General features: G+C 33.6%; 1 protein-coding gene across 2 annotated transcripts in view; it reads left to right on the top strand.

Moving 5' to 3' along the window:
• PIK3C2G (phosphatidylinositol-4-phosphate 3-kinase catalytic subunit type 2 gamma) overlaps positions 1-16,668 on the top strand; it is a 276,739-nt gene that overhangs the window by 95,151 nt on the left and 164,920 nt on the right. For both annotated transcript variants that reach the window (XM_088798218.1, XM_088798212.1), the window contains exons 17-18: positions 3,586-3,716; positions 6,682-6,870. In XM_088798218.1, coding sequence (XP_088654344.1) covers positions 3,586-3,716; positions 6,682-6,870 — 320 coding nt within the window. The remainder of the gene's footprint in view (positions 1-3,585; positions 3,717-6,681; positions 6,871-16,668) is intronic.

Consider the following 16,668-nt stretch of genomic DNA (forward strand, 5'->3'; position numbering starts at 1 on the left):
GTCATTTCCAGAGGGTAAGGGGGGCGAAGGGGTGGTAGAAGAGGTAAAAGCGGATCAAGTATATGGTGATGGAAGGAGAACTGACTCTGGGTGGTGAACACATAATGTAACATATAGATGACGGAAGATGTATTATAGAAATGTACACTTGAAACTTATATGTAATTTTACTAAACAATGTCACCCCAATAAATTTAATTTTTTAAAAATGTAGAAGCTATATTGTGATATAATTCATGGACCATACAATTCCTGTATTTAAAGTGTCCAATTCAGTGGTTTTTAATATTTTCACAAATAGGTACAACTATCACCATCATAGATTTTAGAGCATTTTTAACATTTCAAAAAGAAATCTCATAACCTTTAGCTATTACCTTCTATTCTCCTATTTCCTTCAACTCTAAACAACTACTAATCTACTTTATGTTTCTATAGATTCACCTATTCTGCACATTTTATATAAGTGGAATTATACAACATGTGATCTTTTATGACTGGCTTCTTCCATTTAGCATAATGTTTCAAAGTTCATCCATGTAGAATACATCAGTATTCACTCATTTTTTGAATAGCATTACATTGTATGGATATACCATACTTTATCCATTCATTAGTCAATGTGCATTTAGATTGTTTTCACCTTTTTGCTATCAAAAATAGCACTGTTATGAACATTGGTGTACAAGTTTATGTGTAGACATGGTTTTTTTTTGCACATACTTGACATTTATTTTAATCATATATGTTTACCATAAAAATATAGACTTAAAAAATAAAAGGAAGGGAAAACCACTGTTATTTCTACCTACTGGAGAAAGCTATTATTATTTTTTTAAATTAAAGTTTATTGGAGTGACAATTGTTAGTAAAGTTACATAGGTTTCAGGTGTACAATTCTGTATTACATCATCTATAAATACCATTGTGTGTTTACCACCCAGAGTCAGTTCTCCTTCCATCACCATATATTTGATGAGGGTAAAGAGAAAGTTATTATTAGCATGTTGATATGTATTTTTATAGTTATTTTCCTACAATTATGTGTATGAGTGAGTGTGTGTGTGCGCATGTGCATGCACGCACATATACAACACACATACAGGGTATTTTACACTAAGAAATTGCTTTGTATAAAATGTTTTGTAACATGATTTCATCACTTAATAGATTTCTGTGCATCCTTTCACATCAATACTTCAGTATACATTTCATGGCTGCACAACTATTCTACTTTGTAAAATAAATAAATTCTATCCAAATTTTCTGTAAATTGATTCCTCACAACTTCCATTATTAAAATGGAGTTATAGACCATATGTTTTTATTATATGTGTGTGTGTGTGTGTGTGTGTGTGTGTGTGTGTATCTAGCAGTGAAATTGCTGGACCTCATTCATTTCAACATTTTTATTGACTGTGTCTATACAAGTTCACTTCTGAGTCTGGATCTCTAATTCATATTCCTTCGCATCAGAAGCTTCAGACAAACATAGCCACATACCTGTTGAAACTCCCACCTGATACCCTATAGATAGTTTCAAAGACAACATATCCCAGACTGAGCTCAGCTTCCTCTCAACATTGCTCTTATCCCCTGAATTATTTAACTTGGTCCATGACCCCACATACACCTATGTTTTAGTTGCCTCCTTCCTCTTTCTCCCTACTCTTATTCAGTTCACACTTGATCCTGCCAATTAATCATCCACATATTCCAAAAGTGTATCCTCTCAATTCCCCACATCATCTGTTCTAGGTTACAACAGTTTAGTTGGTTTTATTGCCTTTAGTTTTGTCATGCTGTCTTCCAAAATCCACAAGTATGATCATTCCAAAACTTAAATCTGAACCTGCCCCTCTCCTACTAATAGATACTCTTCAGTATCTCACACTAACTAGAGAATTAAGTCCAAGCTCTTAGAGCATGACTCCCTCCCAGTGCTTCCCTTGCCACTCTTTGCCTGACACTTCATGCTCCAGCAACTTGGAAAATGTAGCTTCTGGCTTGCACTGTCCTGCTTTTACTCTAAGTGTATTTATGAGTACTGTTCCCTGCCTGCAATGTCCCTTCCTTTTCTCCTTTGCCATCTACTGCCCACCCCTCCCTTGACTTTATGTAATTGATATTCATCTTTTAGAATCCACAGACTCTCAACTAAGTATCTCTTACTTACCCCTTCCTCTCTTTCCATCCCAAGCAGGGTTAAGTACCCTTGCTTTGTAGTCACATAATAATCAATAAGGTTTTTATCAACACATTTACATTATATTTCTTTTTCACTGCCTGGGAGATTTCTGAGGACATTGACAGTGTTTCATTCCCAGCATCTAGCACAGTACCTGGACTACAGTATTTGTAAAATTCATGATGTGTCCATACTTCTGATCACTACAATAACCCAACCCACATATATTTCTAAATTTAACACTTTGGTCCACTTATCAGAATCCGAACACCACAATGTTCAATTCTTTCTTTTAGGTAAGTGGGTCTTCTCCTTAAACCACAGCTCTTTCCTACTCAATCACCCAAAATATTTTACTTTACCTAACATTTTATTATGTGCTTCTCTTCCATTATCAGTGATGTTGTGGGAGGCAACAGCTTATTACTGATAACAAAAATTATGCCAAAAACAAATACTGCACCAAATTTTAGAGGTTACAAAATGAAATTGCTATAACTTTTTCCCATAAATAAGAACTAAATAAATTAAACTGTGTTTCAAACTGTAACTCACAAAGTCTACCTCATAATGTTCCTCAATTTTCTCTGAGATCACAACCTAATGTAATTCAGCAGAGAAAATAAGTTCTGTATATTTTCTACTATGAAAATGAAAAAAAAAGTATGATAACCTTAAGCAAATATATGGAGCACTAGAATATTTAGCTCATTTATCTAGTTTAAAAGTGCATTTGCTGTTAACTGTTATTTTATTTACTAAAACGTGGTTTAATTGAAAGCACACTAAGCCAGGGGGGGAAAATATACCTTTTTTCATCTCTGTCTATAAATCTGAACTATACAGTCAATGAAAAAATATTCCATTGCTTATATACTTGCAAAACAGGTCTTTACCAGAGAAGATTTCATTCTCATGTCTACAAAATGGTTCACAGACTTTCATGAAGACCAACATAGAGTAACTCTTTTTATTTTTCCAAGTGGTTACACAAAAAAGTATAATTATCATCTATAATTTTCATCATTTAATAATAGAATGACATTTCATTTGTAAAATATAGAAAGGTTATAATTTCAACATTAAACAAAAACAATATATTTAACTTCATGAAAAGTTTATATAATATTGTTATTTTTTTAGTTTTCCTCAGACAATATTATAGATTACTAATTTATGTCAATTACATAAATAATTAAGAACTTGCTAAATACTATCTATACTTAAATACCAAGTCCAAAGCCTAATGATTCTTTTGAAACTTATTTTTAAGTAATAAATAGCACAGAAAGCATAGGAATTTTTCTTTAGTTTCTACAAATCTAAAATGGAGATTATTGAATTAATAATGCATTTCTGAGGCCTTCAGTACATGGCAAACCATTTCTTTATTTCAGATTGACTTTCCAGCTACTGAGTGGGAGTATATAAAATTTGATTCTGAAGAGGATAGAAGTAATCTTGAAGAGCCACCAAAAGAGTGTTTAAAACATATTGCCAGACTTTCACAGAAAAAGTCTCCCTTACTGTAAGTGACCCAGGTCATAAGAGTAAATGTTGCCTGCTCTTCGTGTTATCATCAGTCATACTGGAAGTATTTATAACTTTAAAGAATGACTCTTCCTTCCCATATAACTCCTTTTGTGTCTTAAAATCACACCTGTGGGATAATCAATTAATGTTTAAGAACTAAATTAGTAATTTTGTATGTTTTTTTAGTTTCTTTTTCTTGAGGTATTAAGCAACTTTAACTTTAATCAAAGAAAAAATAAGATCGGAAATCATTCAGTTCAAACAACAAAGCAGAGAGTGATCAGAGATTTAACAAGGATAAATCATTATTACTTAACTATCTTTCAAACAGATATAAAGTTATTTTACTAAACAGGAAAAACCAAAATTTAATTATCACAGCTGGTTTTTAAAGTACAGAAATAAATCATGTTTTAGTAGCACCAAATTAGTGACTAAAGAGTGCTTTAATTTTGTCAAACAGTAATTCTCCAAATAAACCCAAAACTCCAGGAAGAACCATAAGAAAACTAGCGGTGTTTGTCTCACTACTTGGCAATATCTAAGCCACAGCTGATCATGCTCCTTAATAATATGCCAAAAGCACAAAACTAAAAACATACCTCCTTATATATACTGTGATAATATATACAACGTGATAAGACATTTTATTCCAAGAATGAGAAACCATTTAAAGGTTTTGAGTCATGTGATCTGAATAATCTTTTTGAGTGATCCCTTTGACCACAAGTTGAAGAATGGATTGGAAAGGAGATAAGAACGGAAGCAAGCAGGACAGCAAGGAGGTTTATGGAATATTTCAGGCAAGTGGTCACAGAGACTAGAACTGAGGTGATGGCAGTGAAAATCAAGAAATGGCTCAATTTGAGAGGCCTATTTTTGGAAGATGGGAAGACATGACTTGATGAGTGATAGTAATTAGGAGTTAAGCCCATTGAGAAGCCCAGGAATCAGTTAAGTCAATGGAGAATCCAAGGTTTTGAATTGACCAATGAAGCAGATGTTAGAGGTCATATTCTGGAGGAAGAATATGTTTGGGCCATCCAAAACGGAGGTATTGAATGTAACCAAGAGTTCTGTTTTGGTCATCTTGTTATCGCTTGCTCTCTCCACTTGTATTGCTCTTCTCCTCATTCACTTTCAGCCAGTGACATCAGTCTCCTTCCTATATTTTAAATGTGCTAGTCCCTCTCCCATACCGAGCGCTTTTTATTTGGTGTCAACCCCTACCTGAAATACCCCTTCCTCAGTTCTTCTCATGGCTGAATTGTCTTATCCTGTAGGTCTTCACTTAAATGTGATCTTCTCAAAGATACACTGATTAACTCAACCACATAGATAATTTCCAAAACACTAACCTGAGAAAGGAGCCATAAATAAAAGCACATTTACCCTATGATTCCATTTATATGAAATTCTAAAATAGGGAATATTAATTAGAGTGCAAGAAATAATGACAGTGTTTGCCTCTGGTGGAATGACAAAAGTGTTTTTTACCCAATACTGTATAGGAATTTGTCAAAATATATTAAACTGAATCTGTGCATTTCCTTGTAGGTAAATTATGCTTCAATAAAAGAAGTTAATAGGGAAAAGAAGCATTATTCAGTATTGGGGAAAAGAGGAATGTAATCGGAACAAAATAATTTGTTTTAGTAATTTAGTAAAATTTTGTTATGGAATTTTTTCTTATGAGGGCTTTCTGGTGGAGAAGGTAATGACAAACAGGAAAGGAGCCCAAACATACCTTAAACATTATCTGTAATACAATTCTTTGGTTTTGCAGAGAAAGTTGGCTTTAAAAGAAGTTATAGAGTATTATTGACTTTTAAAATCTTTAATAGTTTTCATTGCCAGTTTGAGAGTTTTAGCTAATTTGAGCTGAACAACAGAGTGTCAGTTTGGAGGAGACAGCATTCAAAAGCTGTCATTGATTGTCATTTGAGAAATGTTGTTCTTCAATTGAACAGTGGTTCTGAATGCTTCTGCAAGAGTGCGAGCAAAACATGATAAACTGTCAGTGAGTCAATAGCCATAGTCCTAAATTTAGATTTTCTGTTTGCAACCCCTCTCCAAGGGGAAATACTTGAATATTTAAGGAAATTCTACTCACTGGCATTTTAAATCCAAACTTCCAATGAACTCTGAAAAAAAAGCCAGAATCCAGAGATGAATTGAGATCTTTGTTTTGGAAATTCAGAGCAAAAAGTTTTCTGAACTCTAATGAAACTTGCTCTGAGGTGAAGGAATTCATATTTAAAATATGCCATTTCTGCACAAGCTCACTTGGCTCTAAGTTAATTTGTAAAGAAAGTAAGAGAGCAAGTGGTTGCTTACATCTCTTCTAAGTAGTACACGTTGCAGGATTCAGAAAAATTTGGTCTGTCTTAAAGGAAACACAGATTTTGCCACCAAAACGACATTTAAAAAAAAAACAAACAAGGAGGGCGCGAGCTCTCAACAACAAGGTTTCCCATTTCAATTCCCATTTCCCACATGGGATGGTGGTCTGCGCTCCCTGCAACTGAAGATTGAAAACAGCAACTGGACTTGGAGCTGAGCTGCACCCTCCACAACTAGATTGAAGGACAATGACTTGGAGCTGATGGGCCCTGGAGAAACACACTGTTCCCCAATATTCCCCAATAAAGTAAATAAATAAATAAATGACAAGGATAGCAGGGAAGAAAAATAAATGTGAATCTTCTGAAATAAACTTTTATTTTTTTAAATTTTTTTTAATTATGTTTTCTACAAAAGAATAAAGTTAGTGGGAAATAAACTGATGAAATAGCCTATCAAACTATAAATCGTTACGGGACGATTAAAGGACTTGTTTTCTAAAATAAACTAAAATAAAACTTAAAGAACTAGAGTAATTTTTTATACTGTGTGTTTACAACAACATTTGTTAGTATAGAAAACCCCAGTAAATTACAGTTTCCAATCTGGTTTTGCAGACTCTCTGAGGAAAAGAGAAGATACTTATGGTTTTATCGTTTCTACTGCAATAATGAAAACTGCTCCCTTCCTTTGGTCCTGGGTAGTGCCCCTGGATGGGATGAAAAAACTATTTCAGAAATGCATACCATTTTGAGAAGATGGAAATTTTCTCACCCTTTGGAAGCACTTGGACTTTTGACTTCCAGGTAAGAATTACATAACAAGCATGATGTTACTGATGAGAAAGATTTGTTTGAAGAGAAAAAAAATATGGGACTATATGATTAATTCAGTAAAATTTCTATTTGTTCCCAGTTTCAATAGTTATTGATAATAAATTTAGGTAAACACAAATAATGAATATAAAATTTAAAGAAATGTAAGTTATAATTGTGTCTTCTGTACTAAACATGAAGTGCAACTAATAGCTATAGTTTCTTAAATGAACAGACTCTATGGTTCTTACAGAAATAACAGAAAAAAATGGGAGGGAGGAAAAAAGGAAGGGAGGAAGGAAGGAAGGAAGCAAGGAAGGCAGGAAGGAAAGAAAACATTTTTTTCTGTTAGTTGAGCTTAGAGCTTTTTCCATTTTTTATAAGATTTCTTCTTCTGTGGATCCTAGAATTGACCACTTCGGCCTAGTACAGTGCTCTATTACATTACAAATTACATTTTTTGCAATATGTACATGCAAACTGTGAAATGTGTAATTTTGCCCACATTAGACTCAGAGCTACTGCAGGCAAAATAGATCATCTTAGTACTTCTTTTTCCCAAGGGCTTAATAATATCTGGGACACGGTAATTACTCAATGTTGAATCAATCACTTTCTAAAGCACATTATGATTATTTGTGTCTTATTTTAACATTTAAATTATGTTATTTGAGGGAATCATCTATTATCTTTATGACCCACATCACCTTGTACCGTTGAGTGAATTAATAAGGAATGATATGGTAAGAAAATCAATTAACAAATGATTTGTTTCATTGGGATCATTCACAGTTAATGTTTGAGTTTCAAGACCCTTCTGTAAAAACAGGTCCTCATGCCTACCTTAGTCCTAACTTCTTTTCTTGATTTAGATATATAAGAATAGCCAATATCTGCAACATTTTTAATAAATTCTAGTTATTTTATGGTTCAAGTAACTTAGAATATTAACATAATTATTATTTTGTCATTCCTCTACTGATTATCTAATAGAAAGTTGGTTTAAAATGTGAAGGTAACAATTCACAGAATAAGAGACAATTTTGACAAATCATATATCTGAGAAGGAGCTTGTGTCCAGAACATATAAGTACTCTTACCACTCAATAACAGAAAGATGAATAATCCAATTTTTAAAATGTCAAAGGATCTGAATAGATATTTCCCCAAAGAAATTATACAAATGTCCCATAAGCACATGGAAAGATGCTGGAAATCATTCACCACTAGGGAAATGTAAATGAAAACCACAGGGAGATACCACTTCACACTCAATAAGATGGCTGTGATCAAAAAGACAAATAACAATAAGTGTTGGGAAGAATATGGAGAAATTGGGAATCTCATATGTTGCTGGTGGAAATGTAAAATGGTGCAGCCACTTTGAAAAACAATTGGTCCATTTCTTAAATATTAAACATTGAGTTACCATAATGACCCAACAATTCCACATTTAGGTATACCCAAGATAAACGAAAAATATTTCCATTCAAACACTCACTCATACACAAGTGTTCAGACCAGCATTGTTCATAATAGCCAAAAAGTAGAAACAACCCAAATGGCCATCAATTAATGAATGGATAAACAAAATGTGGTCTATCCATACAATGTAATATCATTCTATAATAAAAGAAATGAATACTAATATATGTTACAACACAAATAAACTTTGCAAACATCATGCTAAGTGAAGAAGCCAGTCACAAAAGACCATATATTGTGTGATTCCATTTGTAAGAAATGTCTTGAATAGGCAAATCCTTAGAGACAGAAATGAGACAAATACCATTATACTAATTTTAACTATGAGCAAACTGAAGTTTACAGGGGTTAAGTTGCCCAATGTTACACTAGTAAGTTGAGGAGCTAGAGTTAAGTCCAGAGATTTAGAGCTTGCGATCTTAACCAGTATGCTTTACAGCCTTCCTACATAAATATTCTAGGCTATTTACATCTTAAAAATGTAAAGAAAACAATCCTAAAATAGTTTTATTATAGTAAATGCAGTACTTAATTATCTTATTGTGCTTGGATGTTTCTAATTTACCGTGTGATTTCTTTTTTTCTGAATAATCAGCCTTTTAGAGGTTATAGGGAGTGGTTTCAAAGCAGAGTGCCATTTATTAAATGTCATTCAGGGAACTTAGTAGAAACTTGATTTATTTACACATTGGACAGTTTATTATCATGCATTATCATGCACCAAAGAAGGTCACTAAAAAGGTTGGAGCATTTCCATTGTATTCATCCTATGACTCCCACTCTCATTTTAAGTGAAGTATTAAAAAACTTGAGGACAAGCTGTTTCCAGAAATGAACCTTTCAACTTTTCTAAATTCAAAAGCTGACTTTTCTGAGCACAAACAGTATGTGCTTGTTAAGTGAGTTGTCAGAGTGAGTTCGTCAGAGATCTGTATTTTCTCTCCTGTGAATAGTCTATTTTTTTTTTCAATGATTGAACCTCTTGAGGACTTGTGTGCTCCATTTTTAGCTTTGAGAATTTTAAATATTGTTGTTTATTTAATCCTGTCTGAAGATTCACCACCTCCTTTCAGTTTATTTTTAGCAAGAGACACATTGAGATTTAATTTACCTAATATGGGCCATTGGGTGTTAATATTTCCACTACTGAATGCCAGCAATATGCTCACCCGGTACTGATACTTCCATTAGAGAAAGTGGTGCTGTCAGAACTTGAGACCCAGGGCTAAGGTCTGTGGTTCTTGGCAGATGGTTGCTACTTTCTTGAACCCTGACGCATAGGCACAACTATTTAATTGCTAATAACAAGCAGAAATTACCCAAGGAATTAAAAGTCAGTTCAAGGAAAGTATTCATTTAAAAATAGCAACTCTGAATTGGCATCAGAGGGCTACATCAGAAGCTTAAATAAAAATTTGACAACGTACCAGAACTTGCCATCCCACATGATGTAAAATTGTTTTGCAGGAAGAAGAGCAATACTTAACAGACAGTGCCTTCATTTCCAATATCAGTTTCCTTGGAAAAATGTTTCACAAAAATGTTTGTACAAACCACTGTATTCTTTGTTGCAGAGATTAATTTATGCAAAGCCAGTCTTTACTAGCAATGTAAAGAGGCAGAACGGAATATGGAAAAGGAAAACAGTTATAACTTCCACAATTGACTAAATAATTAAGTGATTGATGAGTGTCTTCTCCATTTATTAAGCAAAAATATGTGTACATGGAAATTGATATGCAATGAGTCAAAGAGAGAGAAGGATGTCACAGTGACAGTCTGTAAAAAAAAACACAAAATTTAGAGGGAAGACTTAAGCTAGAGATCACTATACAATATACTCTATACTATAATCAAAGTATTAAGTGCTATATGTGCCCAAAGGAGATGAAAATTCTTTCAGAGAAAGTAAAGAAAGCTTTGTAAAGAAATTGAATACTGACTTGAAAGAGTCTTAAAATCTTCTGAGTGGAGAAGAAAGAAAATGGCATTCCAGGAAGAAAGACTAGAATGAGCACACTTAAGGAAGTTCAGAGAATAGTGAGTAATTTAATATCATATTAGAAAGGAATTGTACTGGGAGACAAGGCTTAGATCGTTTGGGGCCTCATGGGCCAGGTAGGTACTCTGGACTCGTTACTGCAGTCCATAGAATTTTGTTGAGGATGGGAGTCATATAATCAGATTTATGTAATACAAGAATAATTCTGGCATCAGTGTGAAGGATGGACTGAAAAAAAGAGAATGAGAACAAAGATGTTAGATAAATATCAGGTATTGAAATAGTCCATTTGAAAAATGATCCAGGACTGATCTAAGCATCAGTAAAGATCCACAGAGCATATTTGAGAAACATGCCAGAGGAAAGGGAAAAACAGAAAAGAGGTAGGGAAGACTTTGAGCTCTCTTATTTGGGCAAATGATAGATAATCCCATGATTGACCAAGACAAGAGTTATAGAAGACACAGCAAATTTAGGTAGTCTAAGATAGAGAGTTCTGTTTTGGACGTGCTGCATTTTTAAAACCTGTGGGACACTTAGGAGGAGATGACCAGTATTCAGTTGTAGATACAGCTCTGAAGCCTAGTAAAGAACCCAAAACTTGAAAAACAAAATACAGGTTATTGTCTTGAAGGCAGTAATTGAAGCCACGGCAGTAGAGCTACTGTGTTTTCATGTGCAGAGGAAATACAGAAAGGGACAAAAGACGAAACCCTGGAAAAAGCAATATTTTAAGGTCAGTACAGAGTAAGCAGGGAAGGAAATAAACTTTGGAAGAGTGACCAAGGGGCTGGAAGAGATCCAAAAATGTTTGGTGTTTTAGAGTTCATAAAAAAAATAAAAAATAAAAAAAAATAAAAAAAAAAAGAATTCGAAGTCTTTAGAGAAATATTAAATAGAGTTAGGTCTTAAAAACAGATTAATGGATTTGCAAATAGAGCAGTCAGTGATGATACTGTGAGAGAAGTTTTAATAGTGACGTTTGTTGCCATACTTCAAGTTATTGAAAATGAATGGAGAGAAATAAATTATACCTATTGGAATATGATGTATGGAAAAGGCAAGATGGCTAAAGTTGGAGGAGGCTAGAGAAAGATTTTGAGGTTTAGGGTTTGTTTGCTTGTTTCAAGCACATTTACCAACTGAGAAGAAGGATGCATGAGGGGAAGATCAGAAAACAGAGGGATGGGTGAAATGGCAAAATGAGATGATACCAACAGTCAATAGTCTGGGACAAAATTGTAAATGGGAACTTTATCCAAGGAAAGAAAGGGTCACTTCTTCCTCTCAGGTGGGAGGGAAGAAAAATATTAATATAACTATAGATAAGAAAGAATATGGGAGAGAAAAATTTGGAAGTTTCAATATTCACCATGAAAGAGGAGTCAAGGTTATATACTAAGAATGAGGAACGTGGAACTGCATAAACTCAGAGTTAAGAATATTGCCCTTGTACGCTTTTGGAGAGTTTCTGAAGTTGCTTCTAAATTTTACAATTGACAATATAAGCTTTTAAATCAAACATATCTGGCTCTGCCACTTATTATTTGAATGACCTTGGGCAAGTTTCCTTATCTATAAAATGGGGGTAATAGCATTATGTACCTAATAGGATGAAGTACTTACGAGAGCATTCAATAAATGCTACCAATCATCTTTATCATCATCATCCTCTTCATCATAACTATATTTTTAAGAGAGCTTAGAGTTTTCAAATTATTTCGGTGCTAAATTGTATATACAATAAATTCATGGGAATGATATCATTTCTATTAAGCTTAAATAACTCAAATTCACTTGTTAAAATTTATATGTAAATGAGTTAGCATTTTAGTAATCATTTAAAATTGAATAACGACTTATAGCTTACAAAGCACTTTCACAATGTTATATGATTTGACCTACAAGCAACCTCTTTAGTATTATTATCAACATCTACAATTTTCCCTATTTTACTGATCCCTGTTTTACAAATGAAGAAACTGAAGCCCAAATTGTCCATTCATCCATTCAACAGATAGTTATTTATGACCTACTCATAAATAGTGCCTACTCATGTTAGGCACTTCATTAGGCCCTGAATCTAGCATATTAAGCAAAAAGAAACATAGTCCTGCCTTCACAGAGTTGTAACCTATCGGTGGTGGGGAGAAATAGGCCATTACCAAATTATAAATGTAACACTACAGGCGTCATAACAGCTCTTAATGAAAGGTACGTGGTTCTATAACAACATATAACAAAGGAACCAAACCTTTTCTTCAAAGTGGGAAAAGTCTTCACAAAGGAATTTATGTTTGAGCTCAGCTCCGAAGATGAGTGGGAATGAATTGGTGAAAGGGAAGAATAAGAGTTTTCTGAGAAGAGAGAATCTATGAAAAAATCTTGGGACAGGAACTGCATTTAAGAAACTGGAAGAGAGCCAGTGTTCCTGGAATCCAGAGAAGGAGTGTGTGATACAAGATGACCAATATGTTAAGATAAAACTAGAAGACCACGTTAAGGGCCTCTAAACAGGACCATATTAAGCAACTTGGTCTTTATTTTAGTACCTGTGGGAAGGCATAAATTATTCTAAATGAGAGGACACATTTGCATCTTGTAAAAATCAGTCGGTTTCTGGGTGAAGTATGGATTTGGTGATGGAAGCAAAAGCATGTAAGAGAAGACCAGCTAGGAAGCTATGGAAGTAGTCCAGGTGTCAGAGAACAGCAGTCAGCCTTAGAAGGTGGTGATGGAGATGATATGGAATGAACAGAATCAGAACACTTAGGAGTAAAAATGCCAGAATTAAATGGGGAGGTGAAGTGAAAAAGAGGGGTGTGAAGGAAGACTTCTAGGTTACTATCTTATGCTAGATGCATAATAGAAACATTCCCTAAGATGGAACACACTGGGTGACTGACTAATAGATTATAGAAGAACCCCATAGCTCAGGTTGGAGTATGTTGCCTTTAAAGTGTGCTTTGAAATGGCTGAATTTACAGGTCTGGTAAGGGTTCAAGGGAGGAACCTAATGTAGAGATCTCAGTTTGGAAAATACCCACAGAAGGATGAGAATTAAGTCAAAGATGAGATATACTCTTATTTTCTTAGCAAGACAGCATAAATAAGAAGAGCCTTCATATTTAGACTCAAAATCCCTTACTCTTTTCAGCACATCAGGCTGCTTTTTCATATAAAGTTTAGTGCATCCAGACACAAAATCTTTGCATGATGTTTTCAATATGCCACTTGCTTTCTGTGTCGCTTGTCTGTAAGTTAAAATCAAAGTATAATCATATAGGAGGAACTAAATCAACACTACTCTTTAATTAATACCATGACTGTACAGTTAATTCCCAATTTCATTATGCGAGTGCATAGACTATCGGGAAATATCTCTGTACGGTTTCTTTGACTCTTTGGGTCTCAGATTCATTCTTATTCGTTTTGGTTCATGATGGGGAAAATACTCCAGTCCAATCTGACAAATTACACTGATGACTATTATGTGTCTCTATCAACCACTTAGAATGCAGTAAAATAAATAATACACCCCAGCTAGTCTTGTGGATTTTATATAAGCATATAGGAAAATACCGAGTCAAAAAATAAAAAGGCCTTGCTAGATGTACTATGGAAAGCCTGTTGGCCTGGTGTTCTGGATATTTAGATTCTAATTTCAGTGCCACCAACAAATGGCCTTGGACAAACAACTTATTTATCCTGTCTGAGTTTCAATTTCTTCATCTGTATAATCAGAAGACTGAACCAGGCCTCCAAGTTTCCTTGAGTTCTAATATTCTGTAATCATGTGAAAATCCTTGAAGGAACATGAATTATTCAGCAGACAGAGGTTCACAATCATCCTAAAAGAAATCCTTATCCACCACTTTTTCTAGAAAAACATTTTTGTGTCACATCATATCATTTTTAGTACTAGAAAAATAGCAAAGTATTCATATTGACGTTTTTCTTCGAAGTTGATGCAGAATGTACCATCAGACTCAGAGCCTATTGGAGAAATAGTTCTGCACTTCTGATAGTTTTCAAATCTAACCTGACATTGTGGCTTTTAACTGTGAATAGCCTCATGGCATTCCGTGAATTCTTACTATGTATTCTGAAGTCTGACATTTCTGTTACACTTATATTTAATCTCAGATTGCTTTGCTTTTCAGTTTACTCAAAGTTGCTTTTGTTTTTTTTTAAAGGTCGACACTTGTTACATCCCATTCGGTTTTTACCCATCACTTCAAAAGTTCTTTGAATGAGATATGGACCCTATATCATTTTTTAAACTAGAAAAATAATTTTCAAAGGGTTGTGGGGGGGAATAAGAAAGGATTAGAAATTATAAAATAGCAAGTCAAAAGGAAGAAGTTGAAAGATGTATTTTTCTGTTGAAACTTCACAACTCCAAAGGCCCTGTTGAAGCTTGTCTGAGTCCTTTGTGATATTCCTATAGCCTCTGAGATGAAAGGAAGTGTAAATATTTAAAAGAGGGGGAGTTCCTTACAATCACTGTATAGAGTTATATTTATCTTAGCCATGGTATCATGTCCTTTTAAATATCCCAAAGATTCAATTGGTAGCTCAATTCACAGGCAACTAAACCCTGAATATATAGAACCACTACTCACAAAACTCAAATAAAACTGAACAGTAAGCCAGTCTGATGTCTTGCTTTTGACCATAATTGTTTTTGCTCCCCTATTGTGACATGTTTGGGAAAATAAATTAGATACAGAAAGTTTCTTAAACGAACATTTAAAAGTGACGAATAACTTTAAAGAAGTAATTATTTCACTTGGACTCTTATTAAGCCTAATTAAATTTTTTCCATAATAAATAAAAATTTATCTCACCTTACATAATCTCCTCCCCAACAACTAATGGAAATTTATTGACTTTATATCTTTTTAATATATCAAGCCAGATAAATCTCCATTTATTACATTGCAAATAATCTATTTTCTGATTGATTATAAGGAGATTTCTTATAAATGACTTAGTTGATATCAGCCTGATGAATCTTCTAACAATACTTTTTTGTTTCTTCCTAAAACTCAGGGTGTAATGTCCATGTCTAGAGTAATTATAGTAACAAGGTTAGCAGAATCTCTAAGGAGTGGCTGCTGGTTTATTCTCAGGAATTATATGCATTTTTCAAGCAAATCAGGTCATTGGAAAATACAATTACCTGACTTGTGGAAAATTCAATATAGGTTGCAGTGCTTCTGTTACATATGACATTTCAGTCTGTAAATATCACACCAAAGTCAGAGAACTAATATGGGTAGCCCTCACCTCATTGTGGAACGAGTTACTGAGCATGAAATGCCAACAGCTATATCCCAAAAGAATGTTTAAATAGTTTCAGACAACATCACAGGGAAGAGATGTCAGGATTTGTGGAACATATTTGTCCATTTATCTACGGCTGAGTTCAGAGCTCTTAAATAGGTATTAAGAATAAATTCTCTAGAGTTGGAGATCCCAAATTGGGGCTAGTAAGTTAAAAGAATATTCAAAGACAACTTAAAAACATGACTGTTATTCTTTCACACAATGGCATATGTGTAAAAGGACATACGATTTGAAGCTTTTTTTTTGTAGTAATGAATTTGCAATTATTATATTTTCATAATTAGTTGAATGGCCTTACTTTAAAAAAAGTTATTTTTAGTAACTAGTAAACTTTCACATAAAAAGTTTGAAAACCTTTAAAAACTAAACTTAAAAAAAGAAAACTATAGTCATCCATGAAATGTCCATGGAGATATTTGGTATTAATATTTTGATCCTTTACATCTTAAAGTGTATAGAGAAATATACACATATTTTAATGGTATTATACAGCATTATTTTTTGTTTTTAATTAATGCTATTATCATTATTCATCTAATATTTTTAATAACTGCATATATTGTCATATGCTCATTGCATAAACTTTTTATTTTTACACATTTATATCATTGCCAGTTTTGCTTACATACATAGATCCTCACATACATCTCTGATTCTTTTCCTAAGATAAATTCCCAAAAGTAAAATTGCTACATAAGGAATAAGCACATTTAAAGATTTTTTTTTTTTAATTCCTATTGCTATATATTGCCATCAATGTATGAAACAGCCTATTTCCCAGGAACTTCACCAACACTACCAGCATCTTTTCAATGTGGCCAACTCTTCCTAAAATAGTCAAATGTAAGTTATATGTGGATATGCTTTAATGTGCTAGGCCTCTGGCACATCTCAGGATGTGGTTAGTTTCTTAGCAATTTTTCTTCCAATTTCTTTCTGAACTTCAAGCA

Source organism: Rhinolophus sinicus, chromosome 1, assembly GCF_057876585.1.
Source record: "Rhinolophus sinicus isolate RSI-liver-muscle chromosome 1, RSI-T2T, whole genome shotgun sequence".
Lineage (NCBI taxonomy): Eukaryota > Metazoa > Chordata > Mammalia > Chiroptera > Rhinolophidae > Rhinolophus > Rhinolophus sinicus.